This window comes from Sorex fumeus, unplaced genomic scaffold (assembly GCF_029834395.1).
Source record: "Sorex fumeus unplaced genomic scaffold, SorFum_2.1 ptg000047l, whole genome shotgun sequence".
In the NCBI taxonomy this organism is placed as follows: domain Eukaryota; kingdom Metazoa; phylum Chordata; class Mammalia; order Eulipotyphla; family Soricidae; genus Sorex; species Sorex fumeus.
Window position 1 is genome coordinate 51,230,769 of NW_026606104.1, and position 19,184 is coordinate 51,249,952.

The 19,184-nt window shown below is 41.3% G+C and overlaps 1 protein-coding gene across 4 annotated transcripts in view; it reads left to right on the forward strand.

The window, feature by feature from the left end:
• AGO3 (argonaute RISC catalytic component 3) overlaps nucleotides 1-17,037 on the forward strand; it is a 121,738-nt gene extending 104,701 nt beyond the window's left edge. For all 4 annotated transcript variants that reach the window (XM_056122746.1, XM_056122748.1, XM_056122749.1 and 1 more), the window contains 7 exons: nucleotides 1,468-1,627; nucleotides 3,830-3,920; nucleotides 6,441-6,635; nucleotides 6,989-7,123; nucleotides 11,296-11,397; nucleotides 13,536-13,735; nucleotides 14,411-17,037. In XM_056122746.1, coding sequence (XP_055978721.1) covers nucleotides 1,468-1,627; nucleotides 3,830-3,920; nucleotides 6,441-6,635; nucleotides 6,989-7,123; nucleotides 11,296-11,397; nucleotides 13,536-13,735; nucleotides 14,411-14,519 — 992 coding nt within the window. In that variant the 3' untranslated portion in view covers nucleotides 14,520-17,037. The remainder of the gene's footprint in view (nucleotides 1-1,467; nucleotides 1,628-3,829; nucleotides 3,921-6,440; nucleotides 6,636-6,988; nucleotides 7,124-11,295; nucleotides 11,398-13,535; nucleotides 13,736-14,410) is intronic.
• Nucleotides 17,038-19,184: the final 2,147 nt, after the last annotated feature.

Here is a 19,184-nt window from a genome sequence, read left to right on the forward strand (position 1 = left end):
CAGTGTCCTTTGTGTCAAAAATAACGTGTTCAGGGGCTGGAGAAAGTATATGGGCTGAGCGATGTTCTGCACGTGGGAGACTCAGGTTCAATTCCTGATACCTCGTGTTCCTCTAAGCACTTCTGGGTGTGGCATGAAAACAAAACAAACAGATGTGTTCTTTGTTTGCATTTTAGGATTTCCAGAAAATGCAGCTTTTTTGTTGGTTCCCCACACCCCCTTTTGTTCCCACTGTTGTAGTCACTGGTAAAGTGACCGGTGTTAACACACAACTGGCTGTGGTGCTCAACCCTTGTTGTTCACTGAGGGTCTCTTTTGCTGCAGCTGTGGTCTTTGCAGCCCTGTGCTTCAGGTTCAGGGTCCCACTCCTTAGTTCTGGCGCTCCTGCACATTCTTGTTACAGTGCTCACCGGAGGTCAGCACCTTTCTGACCGTGGCTCTCACATCTCACAGTGGTGCACACTGGGGATCACACTCCTTGAGTGTTGGTGCTCACACACATCTGGGTGCTGTGTGGGCAGAAACAGCTTGTGGCTTCAGGGATTACAGATGCCAGAGCTGCCAGACCCACACAGTGCATGCTGCAGCACTCAGGACTGAGTTTGTGACTTGCACTTGCAAATCAGTGTCTAACCTACTAAACTCTCTCCTTTGACCCCCACAAAAATGTGTGATAAGAGAAATAATTCATAATATAGGAAAATCTCTGGGAGCAAGATTTTTTAAATTATCTGTGAGACTAAAAAACTGCTAAGTTTAAAAAGAAAAAAATGAGTCAGGAGGGCCATAGACAGTGGAGCAAGTAGGGTATTTTCCTTGCATGCATCAAGGTTCAACTCCCAGCATCCCAGAGAGTCCCCTGAGCACCACCAGGATACTTCCTGCATGCAGAGCCAGGAGTGGCATCGCTGGGTGTGGCCTAAAAAACAAAAAATACAATAAGAGAGTCAGGAGCTAGAAAGAGTACAGAGACTAAGGCACTTGCCTTTCACACAGCCAATCTGGGTTCTATATCCAGCACCACTTAGGAGCCCAGCCAGGAGTGATTCCTGAGCACAGAGTCAGGAGTAATCCCCAAGAACTGCCAGGTGTGGCCCCAAAACCAAAATAATGATAAAAAATAATAAAATCCCCTTTGATCCTCCTCCTAATCTGTTCTCCCTCAGACCCCTCACAGCTGCCAGTGTTTCATGTCTCTAGTTTTACCCTTCAAAAGACATTGTGTGGTTAGAGTCCTGTGGTGTGCTCCCTTTTCTCATTAGCTTGTTTCTCATAGCAATATTTATTTCAGGTTCCTCCAAGTCTTCTTGCAGCTCAAGAAGTCATTTCTTCAAAATGTTAAAGAAATAATAATTAAATTATTTAAATAATGCAGTAATGTATTTCAGGATGGGCAATGTAGCTCAGTTCTCAGTAAAGCTTGCCATTTTTTCCAACTAAAGTCACTTATTTGCATTTGTTCCACAGCGGAAGTGAAACGTGTAGGAGACACACTTTTGGGGATGGCGACCCAGTGTGTCCAAGTCAAGAATGTAATAAAAACTTCTCCTCAGACTCTCTCAAACCTGTGCCTAAAGATAAATGTTAAACTTGGAGGGATTAATAATATTCTTGTACCTCATCAAAGGTAAGCCAAGCTAATCACTGTATAAAATACCTGTTAAAGGCTAGAGATAGTACAGTGGGTAGGGTTCTTGCCTCCATATGACTGATGCTGGTTCTATCCCCACCATCCATATGGTTTCCTGAGCTCTGCCAGGACTGACTCCTGAGCTCAGAGCCAGGAATTAACCCTGAGTATCACTGGGTGTAGCCCAAAAAGGAAAAAAATTTTTTTCTTTTTTTGTACCTTAGTTTAGCTACCCGTGACATATTCAATATGCCAAACACAGTAACAAGAAGTCTCAAAATGGAGACGTTACTGGGTCCACTCGAGCAAATCAATGAACAACGGGAGGACAGTGCTACAGTACAGTGCAGTTTTTTTATATATTGCCCTGAGGTCTGTGTAAGAAACAGCTTCAATGATGCCTGTCATGGAAGCTAAGTGAACATTCTGTCAAAAGATGAAAAGAGCTTAGGATAGCAAGATTGAAATTCCCTTTAAGAAATCCCCCACTGGACTGGAGCAATAGTTCATTAGGTGGGATATTTACCTGGCATGCATCCGATGCTCCAGGTGGTCTCCCAGCCCCACCAGGAGTGCCAAACCAGGAGTAAGCTTTAAACACTACAGGGGATATGGATGGGCGTCTGACCCAAAAAAGGGAGTGGGGAAAGAGGAAGAGAAAGAGAGAAGGAAAGAGAAAGGGGAAGGAAGGAAGGGCAGGAAGGAGCTGGGAAGGAAGGATGGATCCCCAGAAAATGCTGGGAGTTTGATTGATTTCTCACTTCTCTTAAAGAATACTCTCATTTGATAGTCATCTCCCACCTGCTGTCATCAGCCACACTCCTAGAAAGTGAGGAAAGAAGTGGGGTGAGAAACATTACAGAGAGGTTAAGGTACTTGCCTTGCATGCAGCCAATTCGGTTTGATCTCCAGACCACATCCTGTTCCCCTGAGCACCTCCAGTAGTGAACTCTTGAGCACAGAGCCCGAAGTAAGCCATGGGCACTGCCAGGTATATTCCCCCAACAAAGTAGCACTGTAGCACTGTCATCCTGTTGTTCATCGATTTGCTCAAGCAGGCACCAGTAACGTCTCACAACAAATTGTGAGACTTGTTGTTACTGTTTTTGACATACTGAATACATCACGGGTAGCTTGCCAGGCTTTGCCATGCGGGCAAGATACTCTCGGTAGCTTGCCAGGCTCTCCAAGAGGGGTCAGCCGCATGCAAGGCAAACACCCTACCCGCTACAGCAAGAAAAATGAAAGGAGGGGTGGGAGCAGGAGGTACATCAGTGTCAGTTATCCCTGCGCTGCAGGCAGCAGGGCAGCAGTTCCCCTCGGGTCAGTGTCCCATCTAGAATACTTGGAAATATGAGGCATTGAGACCTAGAGCCAGGGAAAGAGACTGTAATTTAGATAATTGAACTACATGTTTCCCTTGGTTTTTTGTTTCTGTTTTTTGGAGTCACACCAGGCAGTGATCAGGGCTTACTCCTGGCTTTGTGCTCAGCGATCACTCATGGTCCTAGGGGGACCATTTGGAGTGCTGGGAATTGAATCTGCGTCAGGTACAGGCAAGGCACATGCCTTACCCACTGTACTGTTTATCCAGCTTGGGATATAGTTTAAAATAAAAATGAGCTACTAACAACTTTATGACTATTAAATATATTTTACCCCAATTTATGCTTTGGGCCAGGGACAGGCAATGGTCACTCTCATAATCACTTACAGGTCAGGGATGATCTTCAGCAAGCTATACCCATAAGGCCCTGGGTTTGATCCCCAGAGCAGCAATAATAAAACCCCTAATCCCTTCCAGTATAATTTCTCTTTGAGAGATTCTATGGGCTTAAAATGTAAATGGGTTAAAGAAAAACTGATGTATGTTGGTGGGTTACTATGAAAAAGTTTATCATATCATCCTTACTAGGAAGAGCTCTAGCAAGTTGCCTTTGCAGTCACCAACACCTGTGCTAAAGGCAAAAAACTGCTCAGAATTAGATTGAATAGACTATTATGGCAGCTTTTACTTTACTGTTGAGTGAATCATAAATCAAGAGAGTTAAAACTATCAGGAAGTCAGGCCTACGAATCTGTTTACAAAGGCCTTCTGTGCTGTGTCCACAACTTGTGGTTGTATTGCAGTAGTATGAAATAGATAAGTGAATAATGAGAAACATGAATTCTCTAACTCTTTTTAAAAATGTGTTTAAGACCTTCTGTGTTCCAGCAACCAGTGATATTTTTAGGAGCAGATGTCACTCATCCACCCGCTGGTGATGGGAAGAAGCCTTCCATTGCTGCTGTGAGTGTCATTGGTCAGATTTAGCTTGTGTAAAGTGTGGACAGCAGTGTTTGATTCCAGTTTTTTAAACTTTTATATTTCCTCTGAAACTGACTTTCATAAATGTGTTTATGGAGGCCCAGCTTTCCAGTGTGTGTGTGTGTGTGTGTGTGTTAAGATGATTTTTCTCTGGTTTGGCAGCTGTAAGTTCTAAACTCATTTGACCCCTGGCCATTGTGGTGGTGAAGGATACCACCCATCTATCCTTGCAGTCAAAATTTCACATATGAGTTCATAGTCAGTCCCCTCTGTATGTATAATTCCCACCATATCTTTTTTTCTTTCAAATTTTGTAAGTTACTGAATCATCGTGAGATAGAGCATTACAAAGCTGTTTGTGATTGGGTTTCAGTCCTACAATATTCCAACACCCATCCCTCCACCAGTATCATTTCCCAGCAACGGTGTCCCCAGTTTTCCTCCCCCCAAATCACCCCCCACCCCCACCTGCCTCTATGGCAGGCACATCTCTTCTCTCTCTCTTTTTCTTTATCTCGCCCATTGTAAGCATTCTCAACCAGCATTTTTTTTTTGTATCTCTGTTATAATAAAACACCCTACATTGCTCAGGGCCACATCTGGCAGTGCTGGGGGCAGGGGGAGGGGAGACCATACAATATCAGGGATCAAGCAGCAGACACCCTCCCCCGGCCCCGGCCCGGCCCCCGCCACATGTAAGCTCTGTGTTCTACCACTTGAGCCAAATCCCTAGCCTGGGATTGGGATAACTTGGAGGGAGGGTTTGGGGCACACTTAGCAGTGCTCAGAGGCTCCTCCCAACTTAGGGTTCAGGAGTTGCTCCCAGTGGCGCTTGAGATCAAACCCCAGCCTACAATGCCCAAAGCATGTGCACTGGGCCCTTTTGAGCTTTCTCTCCAGCCAGAATTCTGTTTGCAGGGGAGAGGAGGGGGAAGAGTTTGGAAAAGCTACAGGATGGCTACACCAGTGGTGCTCAGGGGCTACTCCCAACTCTGTGCTCAGAAATCACTTGTGCTAGTGCTCAGAAGATCATGCAGTGACAGGAATTGCAAGGCACAAACAATGCAGTTCCTTAACCTATGTATGTTCTCTTCTGCCTCAGAGTCCCAGAATTCCATTTCTGAAGCACGATTTTAGCCTGGGATAAAAAGAAGCAAAGGAAGAGACCAACTGGTTTTCCACCCAAGGCTTTTATCAGAATAATATGCCGATACTTTTTAAGAGTATTTGGGAGACTGAAGAGATAGTGGTGCTAAGGCATTTGCCTTGCATGTGACCAATTCCCAGTTTGACCCCTGGAACCACATTTGGTTCCCCCCACACACCACTACTAACCAGTTGGCATAGGGACAGAAGTAGCCCCTGAGCACCGCTGAGTGTCGCCAAACACCCCCTGCCCCCACGTTGGTATTCCAGAGATAATACTTCAGCGGGTGAACTCAGTGAATTTTGTTGTACTCCAAAGTTTCCACTGCTCCAAACATAACAAGACACAGAAAGAGAAACGTTGGAAGATAAAACTCCTCAAAACCAGGTTTAACTTACATACAAATCAAAGGTAGATCACAAATACAATGCAGTAAAATTTTCTCAAGGTTTCAACCTTCTGGTCTAAGACACTGCAATAAAATTACATAATGGGGCCTGAGCAATAGTACAGCAGTTAGGGTACTTGCCTTACACATAGCTGACCCAGGTTCGATCCCCAACACCACATATGGTCCCCCAAGCCCTGCCAGGAGTGATCGCTCAGTCTGGGCACTGCCAGATGTGGTCAAAAAAACAAGATGTCTTAAGGATGGCTTCAGAGACGATTTAGTAAAAAATATAAAGAGAAAACAAGGGTTTCAAGGATTTGTTCATCTGTTTTACTTGTCTCTTTTCTCTGTTTCTTTTTATATGAATGTCTTTTGATCTCTTTTCATGCTATTCTTGAGGTTTATTAACAGTATCCATACTCAGAATCTGTGTGAATGTAAAGATCCTGCTTATAGAAAAAATAACTCTTGATCATTTTTTTAAGGTAAGGTAAAAGTAAGGTAAAAAAGGGGCTGGAGCGATAGCACAGCTGGTAGGGCGTTTGCCTTGCACGCAGCCAACATGGCCAACCCGAGTTCGATTCTTCCGCCCCTCTCGGAGAGTCCGGCAAGCTACCGAGAGTATCTCACCCGCACGGCAGAGCCTGGCAAGCTCCCCGTGACGTATTCGATATGCCAAACACAGTAACAACAAAGTCTCCAATGGAGACGTTATTGGGCCCGCTCGAGCAAATCGATGATCAACGGGAGGGCCTTTACCTTTACCTGATCATTTTTTAAATTATTTTAATTGATTAGGAGGCCTTTTCTCATTCTCCACTGGGAATGAATAGGGATAATAAGGTTATAGTAAAATGCAAAGATACTAAATGAAGTCTATGGTCTTTTCAATTTTTTCACTTGCAGTATAATGTATATTCCAGTAGTTTTATCTTAATGATATACTCTGCTTTTTCTAACCTAGGTTGTAGGTAGTATGGATGCCCACCCCAGCAGATACTGTGCCACCGTCAGAGTTCAGAGACCCCGACAGGAGATCATCCAGGATCTGGCTTCCATGGTCCGAGAGCTGCTCATTCAGTTTTATAAGTCAACTCGCTTCAAACCTACGCGCATCATCTTCTATAGGGATGGTGTGTCAGAGGGACAATTCAGGCAGGTTGGTAACCTAGGAATCTCACACATCATTATACCACACTTCTAATCTGGTATCTAATTCTGAAGTTTCTAAATGTTTCCTTGCGTTTTTCCCTTTCAATCTATTTGCCCAGTTGACTGCACTCTGAAAATACAGGATAGAGTCGTGTAGTTAGCTATAATGCAATAGGATTAGGAAATACAAAAAAGAAATAAGTGAAGGACTGAAGTGATAGTAGAGCGGGCAAAGTACTTGCCTTGCACGCAACAAACTAGGGTTCGATCCCCAGCACCCTGTGTTTCCCTAAACCCTTCTTTGAAGTATGTATAAGACAAGAGCTGATTGTATAAATATTTCCATTTCCTCATCTCTAGGTTTTATATTATGAACTACTAGCAATTCGAGAAGCCTGCATCAGTTTGGAGAAAGACTATCAACCTGGAATAACCTACATTGTAGTTCAGAAGAGGCATCACACTCGATTATTTTGTGCCGATAGGACAGAAAGGGTAATCTTGCGTCTGCTGTAATACTGTTAGGCTTTAGTAACGTGGATCACCGAGCCACTTAGCAAGGGCTCTACTGCTGACAGCAGGGTTAGATGGTGGCAGATTTCAGTGAATTAGATTATAAGTCTATAAAATAAGTTTATTACTTGGTAACTCGCTAGAGTTTCTAATTACATTCAACATGTTCAAAAACTCATAGTTTTTGTTATAAAGAATCTCAAAGTTTTAAAATTGTTATTTTTATTCCTATTTTCCTTAAATGTTTAAAAAAATCACTTTTTTTTCTGTTTTTATAGTTATTCTAAGCAGTTATGAGGTTCTTGGAGCACCCAGAAGAGGGGGTAAAACCCAGGGCTCCTGAATGCACAGGACTCAACCCTGGGAGCCTTCTCTTTGACCCTGCATCCTCTATTTTAAAATTTTTTTCCTTTGGGAGGCCAGAGCAATAGTACAGCAGTAGGCACTTGCCTTACATGTGGCTGACCAGGTTTGATCCCCAGTACTCCATATGGTCCTCCAAGCTCTGCCAAGAGTGATCCTTGAGCAGAGAACCAGCAATGAGTGCAGAGCACACTGGGTGAGCTCCAAAAAACAAACAAAAAATATATTTTTTCCATCTAGACCATAAAAATTAGCTCTGTTGTAATTGTATTATCTAAACTACAGTTAAAAATAGTGATAATAATTTTTTTAAAGCTAGGGTAGAGACCTGGAGAGATAGTATAGTGGGCAGGGCTCATGGCTTTTGCCTTGCTCAGGAGTGATCCCTGAGTGCAGTGTCATGAGTAAGCCCTGAGCACTACCAGGTGAGGCCCAAAAACAAAAAATAATTAAAAATAAATAAAATCCTAAGGTGTGTCAGAGCAATGGTTTTCAGTGTTTTTTGGAGGGTGGGAGAGTTGAGGAGATGGTAATGGGGCTTCCCAAGCAATACTCCAGCCACTTCCATCAAAGACCGTGGTGTTCAGGGCTACACCCGGCAGCAGTGCTTATGGGGGCCATGCCAGGGTTTAAACTCACGACCCTGCCCCTTTTCTGTGCTTTATAATGCAAAGATGTACTTTTTATAGTTATAAAGGTGAAGAAAGTATAGATAACTGGACAGATACATCTGCTTGTTCATGCAAAACAGGCAAGAAGTGTGCAGGTCGTTTCTAGGACTCTCCCTTCGTTCTTTACCTCCAGAAGAGAGAGCTGCTAGCCAGTATCTCCTGAAAGAGGTTCAGTAGAACAGTGAAGAGAAGCAAGTGTCTCTTCTTTGGTATTTTTGTCTTTCTTTATTCTTTTGTTTTGTTTTTGTTTGGGAGCCGCACCTGGCAGTGCCCAGGGCTTACTCCTGGCTCTGCACTTAGCGATCACTCCTGTCAGGCTCAAGAGACCATATGGAGTGAGGGTGTCAAACCCAAGTAGGCAGCATGCTAGACAAATGCCCTACCTGCTATACTATCACTCCGGCCCTAGGATTTATTCTTTGCTTATACTCCCTATCTAATCCTGGATATTCAACATTTCTGTGCCTGTTTTCTTTCTCCTCATGATTTGGATATATTCCCGTTGTATTTAGAATGTTGAGAGAATTTAGTGTGTTAAAGTACATCATTTACTTTAAATGGTGCCTGACACCTCCTGAGCACTTGAGAAATAAAGGTTAGCAGGTTATAGAGTGGAGGTGATGGTGACAATAACAGAGACAGAGAAATAATAAGAGCAATGGTGGCAGGCATTTGGTGGAGGGATTTTAATAAACTGAACTCATAATTCTCACAAGCGGCAGCACGCAATATTTGTAGCTACCCCCATTTTTCACAGAAGGAAACTGACATAAAGACATTAGTAATGGGGAGAGCTGGAAGGCTGCCTGAACAGTCTGGCTGCAGCTGCTGGTCACTGTTCCACCTGCCTCTCCAATAACAAACAGAAGAGCCAGTTTTGTTCTGGCCTCCAGGTTGTTAAAGGCCTTTGATCCCAAATCTTTGAAACCAAATTCTAGGTATGGTTCTATAGAAAATGTACCTGAAAAAACAAAGGTTTCTTTAAAAGTAGAATTAGGAAAATCAAAGATGAATTTCTTTTGTTTTTCTTTCAGTGTCAGGGATGCAAGGCATGTGCCCTTCTACCCAGCCACATCCCCAGCCTCCTAAGTTCTATACAAATTCTTTACATCTCCATTTAGTCAAAGCAGTCCTTCATTCATGTCTCGCTTTTGTCATAGATGGGAGATAATTAATAACCAGAGTCACACACTCAGAAACTGGTTCGGCTGTGGTATGAACCTATACATTTTGCTGTGTCTCTAATCAGAGTGAAAACATTTCTTTTTCCAAATTAATGTGTGGAGAAGGGTGTTCTGGTTTTTTGGGTTTTTTTTTTTTTTTTTTTTTTTTTTTTGCAATTTAGACACTCACTGTATCTCTGTCATCCTGTTGTTTGTCGATTTTCTTGAACAGGCACCAGTAACGTCTTAGTAATTTAGACAGCATGTTTTAATAGTGTTAACATTTATGGTTTTGATGTATAGTTACTATACATTCACCATCACCAGTGTGTCCAGGACCCTTTTATACACATACACACACACACAGCATGTATACACATGCACCACAATTGCAGTACTGCAGCAACAGCATGTCTGCCAAAGAATGCCAGGACCATGGCCATTAGCCCATAGTCCTACCCTCCCAGGCTCCCAGCAGTCACTGACCTTGTCTCATGGTTGTCCTCATTGGGGTTCATCTAATCCCTGGCTTTGTTTTCTTTATACTGCACATACAAGTGAGATCATCTGGCATTTGTCTTTTTCTTTCTGACTCATTTCACTCAGCATGACTTCCTTCAGTTCTATCCAAGTTGAGGCAAACAGCAAGATTTCATCTTTTCTCATAGCTGAGTAGAATTTCATTGTCTATCTAGACCACAATTCTCACCCCTGTATTGAGCACTTGGGTTGTTTCCAGATTTTGGCTGTTGTAAATAGCATAGTGATAAACCCAGGTGTTTAATCTGTTTCAGATTAATGTTTTTGCATTTTGGGGGGAGATACCCAGGAGTGGAATTGGTGTTATAGGATATCTGTTCCTTTTTATTCCCCTCGTTTTTTGTTTTGTTTTGTTTTGTCTTGGTTTTTGTTTTTCACCATACCCAACGGTGTTCAGGGCTTACTCTTGCTGTGCTCATCCTTGTCAGGGCTCAGGGGGCCAGGAATCAAACTCAGGTCAGCCACCATAAAGGCAAATGCCCTACTTGCTGTACTATCTCCCGGTCCCTCCTCTCCCCATTTTTAATGGTTTTGGGGTTTTGGTTTGATTTGGCTTGGTTTGGGGCCACACCCAGCATTGCTCAAGGTTAACTCCTGGCTCTGCACTATAAAATTACTCCTGGTGGGAATCAAACCCAGGTCAGCTGGCTAAGTGCAAGGCAGGTGCCCTACCCACTGAACTATCTCTTCAACCCCTAGTTATTTTTTTTTGTTTTGCAAGTAAACCGTTTTCTATGAATTAGGAGATTTCTGTGTTAAAAATAAGCACACTTGGCTCAGTAGTAAAATACGTGCCATGCATATATGGGACCTGGGTTTGATTTCTGGCTCTGCAAAAAATAATTAAAATAAAATAGTATGTGAAAATAAGCATGCTTTAGTAGATTATGAATAGTGCTCAGTGGAGCCTAGCTAGTTGGTTCACACGATGATAACTCAAGCTACCATCTAGTAACAGTGCCACTCACGCCAAAATAAGTGCTTGAGTTAGTAAAATAATGTGCTCTTTTTGTTTATTCTGTTTGGTTTGGTTTGGAGCCACACCCAGCAGTGCTCAGGGCTTACTCCTGACTCTGGGCTCAGGGATCACTCCTTTCAGGCTCGGGGGTCCATCTAGGATGCCAGCGATCAAACCTGGGTCTGTTACATGCAAGGCAAATGCTCTACCTGCTGTACTATCATTCTGGCCCCTATATATGCATTTTAAAATTTATTACCAGTGTGGGAAAGACAGCTCAGTAGTTGGGGCACATTTTGCATGCAGGAGACCCAGGTTCAGTTCCTGACAGCACCTGATCCCCTGAGATGAGCCTATATGATTACTTTATGATGAGCCTATATGATTACTTTCAAGGTACTTTCACACACATTCTTTACCTCTGTCTTGTTTGTTTACCCTTTGACCAAACAAATCCAGGTCGGAAGAAGTGGGAATATCCCGGCTGGAACCACAGTTGATACAGATATCACTCACCCATATGAGTTTGACTTTTACCTCTGTAGCCATGCCGGAATACAGGTAAGCCTATACTTTGCATGAAATGGTTTAATTCAAGTATGTCCATTGTTATTTTTTTTTAATCAAAAGTTTGTTTTTCCTGACATGGGATAGGAGATAAAACAATGTAAAGCTTTGTTTAAAAAAAATTAAAAGGATACTAAACTATGCATGTAGTTTTATTCTTTTTTTAAGGGCTGGAGCAATAGCACAGTGGGTAGGGCGTTCGCCTTACAAGCGGCCAACATGGCCGACCCGAGTTCGATTCCTCCGCCCCCCTCGGAGAGCCCGGCAAGCTACCGAGAGTATTCGATATGCCAGACACAGTAACAACAAAGTCTCCAATGGAGACGTTACTGGGCCCGCTCGAGCAAATCGACGATCAATGGGAGGGCCTTTTAATCTTTTTTATTTATCATGTTTACAAAGTTGTCCATAATTGAGTTTTAGGCATACTATGTTCCAGCACCAGTCCTGCTGCCAGTGTTAACTTTCCTCCACCAGTGTCCTCAGGTTCCCTCCCACCCCCAAAGAATGTCCATTCTTGTGTGTGTCTTTCAAATTTTCATAAAAGAGGCAAAAATAGACTTTTCCCTGAACTTCTTCCATATGAAATTAGATAAAATTTTCCATAAATATTTCTTTTCCTTATGTTAAAGAAGCACTTTTCTGAAAGAAGATGATAATTTGATGGAATTAATTTCCCTAAACTGGTTTCTTAATTTAACTTAACATTCGTACCGGCAAATATGCACAACAGCCGCAGCCACTCATCCTCGAGTAATTCGCGTAACTCCGCTGTCCATGCATCTTTCTTGTCTCCAGTATTCTGTCCCTAATTTCTGTTCACAGGCTCGTCTTTCTAATGTCCTTCCCTAAGACCAGTAGCCCTCCCCTGCACTCTGGGCATACCTCCTTTTTGTACTTATTAAGCAGCATTTTAAGCATGCCTTTGTCCCTCTTCTCTCCCACGGGACTACAAGAAATAGGCTACTCATGCAATCAACAGATTTTTATTGTGTAACACATAATATCCTATTATGATAGGATGTAACATGGCCTCTTTCTCTTAGCTCATTGAAGGAGACATGAAGTAATCTCAGAAACGTATAGTTTAGGGGCCTGAGAACAGCAGGTAGGGCGCTTGCCTTGCATGTGGCCAAGCCAGGTTTGATCCCAGAGCACCACCAATAGTAATTCCTGAGTGCAGAGCCTAGGAGGTTAACCCAGGCAACACAAACTGTCTACCACGCCCCGCAAAAAAAAAAAAAAGAAATACTTATTTATAAATTTGTACAAGTATTGGGCTAGAAAGATAATATAGAGGAGTAAGGCACTTGCCTTGCAGGTAGCCAACCCCAGTTTGATCCTCTGCACCCCATATGGTCCCCTGAGCACAGAGCCAGGAGTAAGCCCTGAGCAGTACGGAGTATGGACCCCAAAAAAAGGAGGGGGAGGGTTAATTTAAAAGGTGCTCTACAGGGGTTTAGGGGTCGGAGCGATAGGTGCAAAAAGTAGGGCATTTGCTTGCATGTGGCGAACCTGGGTTCAGTCCCTAGCACCCCATATGGGCCTCTGAGCACCTTCAGGAGTGGTTCTTGAGTGCAGAGCCAGGAGTAACTCCTGAAAATCTTCTGATGTGGCCCAAAAACAAAAAAGTGCTCTACAGCTGAGCACTAATAATTGATGTTAAATAATTCATAATTATTTTTAATCTGAGCATTAATTAAATTAATTTAATGAATTGATTTAATTAATGCTCGAGCAGGCCCAGTAACGTCTCCATTTTGAGACTTATTATTACTGTGTATGGCATATCGAATACGTCACGGGTAGCTTGCCAGGCTTTGCCATGCGGGCAAGATACTCTCGGTAGCTTGCCAGGCTCTCCGAGAAGGGCGGAGGAATCAAACCCGGCTCAGCAGTGCTGGCTGTGCACAAGGCAAATGCCCTACTGCTGTGCTATCGCTCCAGCCCATGATTAAATTGATGAAAGTAATGTTCATTAAAAAACATTCTGTTCCCTAGTAAACAAAATTTTTAATCTGTTATCAGACTATATTTTATTAATATATTGGCTTTTACATAACTTCATGTCTGCTGGATATTTCTTTAAAGGTTTAGAAATCGACAGAATATTTGCCATTGCTTTCTTGTAGGGTACCAGTCGCCCTTCACACTATCACGTTTTATGGGATGATAACTGCTTTACTGCAGATGAACTTCAGCTGCTCACTTACCAGCTCTGCCACACCTACGTGCGCTGTACACGATCTGTTTCTATACCTGCACCAGCTTATTATGCTCACCTGGTGGCATTCAGAGCCAGATATCATCTTGTGGACAAAGAACATGACAGGTAATATAAAACTACAGCAAATAACAGTTTCTTACCAGAATCCAAGTATGTTCTGAGTGCTAGGCTTTTATGGGGAAATTTTAAGTGTACCCATGTAAGTATGTGCCTGTTTGCCAGAAATAGCTGCCGTCTAGAATTTAGTTTCCACAAGCTGTTACTGCCACTGTTTCATTTGAAAAACAGTGATAGTCAGGGGACTGGAGCGATAGCACAGTGGCTCGGGCGTTTGCCATGCACGCTGCCGACCCGGGTTCGATTCCCAGCATCCCATATGGTCCCCTGAGCACCGCCAGGAGTGATTCCTGAGTACAGAGCCATTAGTAACCCTGAGCATTGCCGTGTGTGACCCAAAAAAGCAAAAAGAAAAAGAAAAACAGTGATAGAACTAACATGGGGTTCTCATTGAAAGGCCTCTGCAAATTTACTGGTAGTGTAATGATATAGTGATCCAGTTCCCTTATCCAGTTAATTCAAGGAGAAAATTTGAGTAGTAAAAGTGAGAGATGCATATAAAATTAGAGGCTCTTTGATTATTATTGATACTGGGTACTAGACATTATACCGACCTCTTTTTTTTTAATATTTTTGAAATTTCCTACAACAGGTAACATTTTTAATCTTTATTACATTAGACTAGGGTTCGTTTTTTTGTGTTCATTGACACTTCTCTTACAGTGCTGAAGGAAGTCACGTTTCAGGACAGAGCAATGGTCGAGATCCACAAGCTCTTGCCAAGGCTGTACAGATTCACCAAGATACCTTACGCACAATGTACTTTGCTTAAAAAGTCCAAGAATTTGCTTTGAGCAGAAGAACTGAAGATGCATCAATGTGCAACGTTCACCGTGTGTTTCCCATGGAATCAGTTTGGGGGGGTAGGGGCGATGCCTCCAGCCATCCGGAAGCCAACACTGTGCGGGGGTCGGGTCTGATCTTTGTGCCGATAGAAGTACGATTGTTTACTTCATCAAGGAAAACAGCACCATTATGCAATATGAAACCAGCCAACTGCTTTTTTGTGCAGTCTCCTGTAGGAAATACTGCGATTGTTCTGTTTTCGTTTTCTTATAGTCTAATCCTTTCAATGCCTTTACCTCAAGTTGCTTGGCAGCACAACTATCTTTGCAAAAAAAAAACAAAAACAAAACAAAAAAAAGTTGATGGTTTAAAAAAAAACCCACCTACAGTGAATAATCAAAGTGATTTTTCACAGCTCTGTGTGCAAAAAAATTAATGTGGATTCATGTCTTGTCAAAAGTATATTTTAAATATATACATACTTTATATGCATATATATCTGCTTCTACGTTGATAATAGATATATATGTATCAGTGTATATATTTCATGTGCATTCCAATGGGGGAACTTTAGTCCCTATCCCTGTACCCTCACCACCGCTTTCCTTTCTCTCTCTCTACCTCCCTGGCCAACATTACCTACATTTACCCCCCCAAGTGACATTTCAGTGTTCATGTATGTGGTTCATTTGTATATGAAGCATGGAAAATTTTATTTTTATTTTTCACAGCCTACTCTTGTCTCTTCTCTCATAGACAATTCTGAGTCCCAAAATCTTGATAATGTTTTCTTAAGAAACAGAATTATCTTCTATAGATGTTTTCGTGAGAATGTGTCTGCCCCACCTGCTTTGAAGTTACATTCGCCCCGTGTACGGTGTGTACAGAAATAGCAGTGACCTGTTGTTTTCCTTTATTCTTTTATTCAGTTAAAGCTGCTATAAATATAAAACCTTGTCAGTAGTGGTAATACTTTCTCTCTACAAGTATTATGTACACAAAAGCTTTCTGTTTCTGTTGTTTCTACATGGAAATCCCTTAAAGCTTTTTTATAAACAGCAAATATTTTAAATGAACAGTCAGGCAGCCTCTCAAATTGGGTAGAAAGAGAGAAGGGGTTGTTTGAGGGGTCCTGTCATTTTTTTTTCTTTCCTAGTTTACTTGCTGCCTCTCATACCTTAATGTGATTTTCATATATATATTTTTATATATATGTGTATATATATATAAACATATATGTATGTTTTGAAGTTTAGCTTTCTTTTCTATATATTAGAATAGTGCTTTAATAATTATAGGATTGTATTGCAACATTTTTATAGAGATATAATCATGTTTATTTTAAGAACTGACAGTTGTTTTTGCTATCTTTTGGTGCAATAAGCAGTTTTAAAGGAAAGTGGTGTCTCTATGACATCTTTGCCACAGATAGTGGGAGAAGCGGGCACCTTTATAATTTTAATTTTAAAAGGGCAAAGTAATACAGCCTTAATTTCAGAAGGAAAGTTTTGTAATTTTCAAATTTAATGCATGCCTTTTAAAAATTATAATGAAAATGAAGGAAGTTGAATTTCCTAAATGAGTCTGACTTGGAATATTAGAAATAAAGTTGAACTTTGACAGTGAACAGCTTAAGATTAAGAGGACATTTAAATTATTTGGAAAGAGATCATTTTTTATTGAAGGCTGATAGTGGCTAAGTACCCATTTTTGTGTATTGAAATAAATCGGAAAGATATAAAAATGATTCTATTTTTTGGTTTAGGGGCCTCACCCAGAGGTGTTCAGGGGCTATTTCCAGTGCTCCCAGTTCAGGGCTACTGGCAGTGCTTGGGGTACCCTGTGGTACTAGAGATAGAACTGGGGATTTCTGCATGCTCTACATATGCACTAACCTTTTGAGATTTATCCCTGGCCCTTAAAATGATATTTTTAAAAACAGTTTTTTCAGTTATCACCTGCGTGACTTTGCTTTTAAAATTAGGGTGATGATGGCAAAAGAAGTTAGAATGTCAGTAACTTTGAGTTAAGTCACAGAAATGTAGAAGATAAGTTTTGCAAAACTTTTGATCAGTTTTACTGATACTAAAAAGTACTATAAAGCTGTCAAAACCAACTTCATTGGTAACATTGGATTTAGGAGAGCTTTGCACTTTGTAACTCATAAAAACTGCATTAAATTTTTCTTTTTTGCACTAGTTCAAAGCATAGATATTATAGATTGTTTCCAGTGGGCATTGTTGCTGACTTTTCAGAATATATCTGCATGTGAAAAGGAATGGTGATTTTTTTAGTTTCTATTATCTGTAATCCACTCATTGCCAATTTACTGTATTTTGAGCCTAAAATCTGAGCCCCTGTCCTCCAACAGGTATGAAATCTTTGTCCCTCTGCCATAAAAATGAGAAAGTACTGTATTTTGTATGTTTATTATATAGAAGTGTCTGAAATGCGGTTGACAACACTATTCCAGAGCTCTTTACATGCGATGATACTTGTGTAGTGTACACATTTTCCTCTCCACCCTCCCCTTTGGTTTCTTCCAGCCCTCTTACCCACAAGTATATGCCACACAGAGCCACACATGCAGCACACGCTGCATACTTCACATAAAACATGCATTCAGACACAATTCACATTACACAGATGCACATGCATGCACACACAGTACATACTACACACAGACACATGCATGCACACACTACATAAATGCCTATAAAATTGTCGGGTTTTGTTTTACTTTCAAATTTCACTGAATATGAGGGGGCCGGAGTGATAGAACAGTGGGTAGGGCATTTGTCTTGAATATGGCCCAACTCCGGTTTGATCCCCAGCATCCCATATGGTCCCCCGAGCACCACCAGGAGTTAATTCCTGGATACAGAACCAGGAGTAACCCCTGAGCAATGCTGGGTATGACCCAAAAAGCCAAAAAAATTTTTTTTCACTGAATATGGTTATAATCCTGGGCAAGAAAAGAAAATAGTATATTCTAGATGGTGAAAATTTGGTTACTTTTTATTTAGTATGAGTATAATTTCTTTCTTTGTTTACGGGAATTGAGCGGGCTTGTGTGGGAATGCTGAGACCCAGGAAGAGCCCTTTCCCCACCTTATTTACCACTTTCCCTAATTTTCTCTTGCTTAGTTTCACAAGCCCTAGAGAAAGGGCCGTAATCAAATCTAGTTAGAAGGACTTTTATGGAAAAAGAAAGAAAGTCCTTTTGAGGGCCAGAGTGATAGTACAGAGGGTAAGGCATTTTGCCTTGCACACAGCTGACCTGGGTTCGATACCCTGCATTCCATATGGTCCTCTGAGCACTGCCAGGAGTAATTCCTGAGCATCACCAGGTGTGACCAAAAAGAAAGCCCTTTTAATGTAGTGTTTCACCTTTGAAATGAGTTCTTTTCTAGGGTACTCTTAAAAGTTTTGACACAACTAGGTTATAGACCTGATTAATTAGAAAGAATACTGTGTATTTCTGATTTGCTTACTAACAAGTTGGTATATCAAAGTTAATTACCAAAAATTTTCTTATAATTTTAAGATAAATATCTGTATCAAAACATTTTTGATGGACCGGAGAGATTATACAGTGGGCGGGGCACTTGCCTTGCACGAAGCCACCCTTGGGTTCGATCCCCAGCATTCCATATGTTCCTCTGAGCCCCGCCAGGAGTGATTCCTGAGTGCAGAGTCAGATTAAGCCCTGGGCACTGCCATGTGTGGCCCAAAGACAAAAAACAAACGTTCTTGAAATTTTTTTCTACTGTTATTGTACTTCCTAGTGTAGAATTCGCAATCTCTTGTGTTGTGTTGTTGTTGTTTTTTAATGTTTTGAATTTAATGGTCATGAAACTCCACAGTGACCTCTTAAATTCTTTATCTTGCCCAATAACTATATAATGAATGCTAATCTTGGTCTGCTGTTTTCTATAATATATGTCTGACTTTAAGATATTGGTCCCAGAAACAAGTGTAGTTGATCTTACATCAATTTTGAAGAAAAGTTGGAAGTTTAATGTCTTTTCTGAATGGTAAGTGTGTCTTTGTAAAGTGCTAATACATGTTACGTTTATTACAGTATCAAGTTACTGGCATTGAAGACCAGACATTTGTAATACTGTAGCTGCTATATTTATTAATTAAGTAGAGTCTGAACATTACTGCACTAAATAAGGAGCTGAGGAACTGAGCAGGATTCAAGGCTCATGCTAGGAACCCTCCTCACTTTTTTTTCCTAAATAGGATTAAGAACATGAAATATTAAGGTTACAAAGGGTGCTGCCATTTTAGTTTAATTTAATGTCAAAATACTCTTTCTTTGCTTTAGAAAAGTGGGTTTTGGGTTTAGAAGTTTGGGAGAAGTTTACCTCAACCTCCTTAGTACTGGTTTCTCACATTTTTTACAGAAAGACAGATGTCCTTTATTTTTTCATAATAATTACATTTGAATAAGTTTCTCAGAGAAAAAAAGATACTCCCTTATGGTAATCTTCCTGTCAGTAACCTATTGTTTCTCTTCCTAGAAGAGACTAGAAGGGATTCTTGTAGAAATGATGTGAGTTTTGGAAAGCACTTAAGCAAGATTCATCTCTGCTTTCTAGTATAGGGAGCCTCACCATCTAAATCTAGTCTAGATTATTTGATG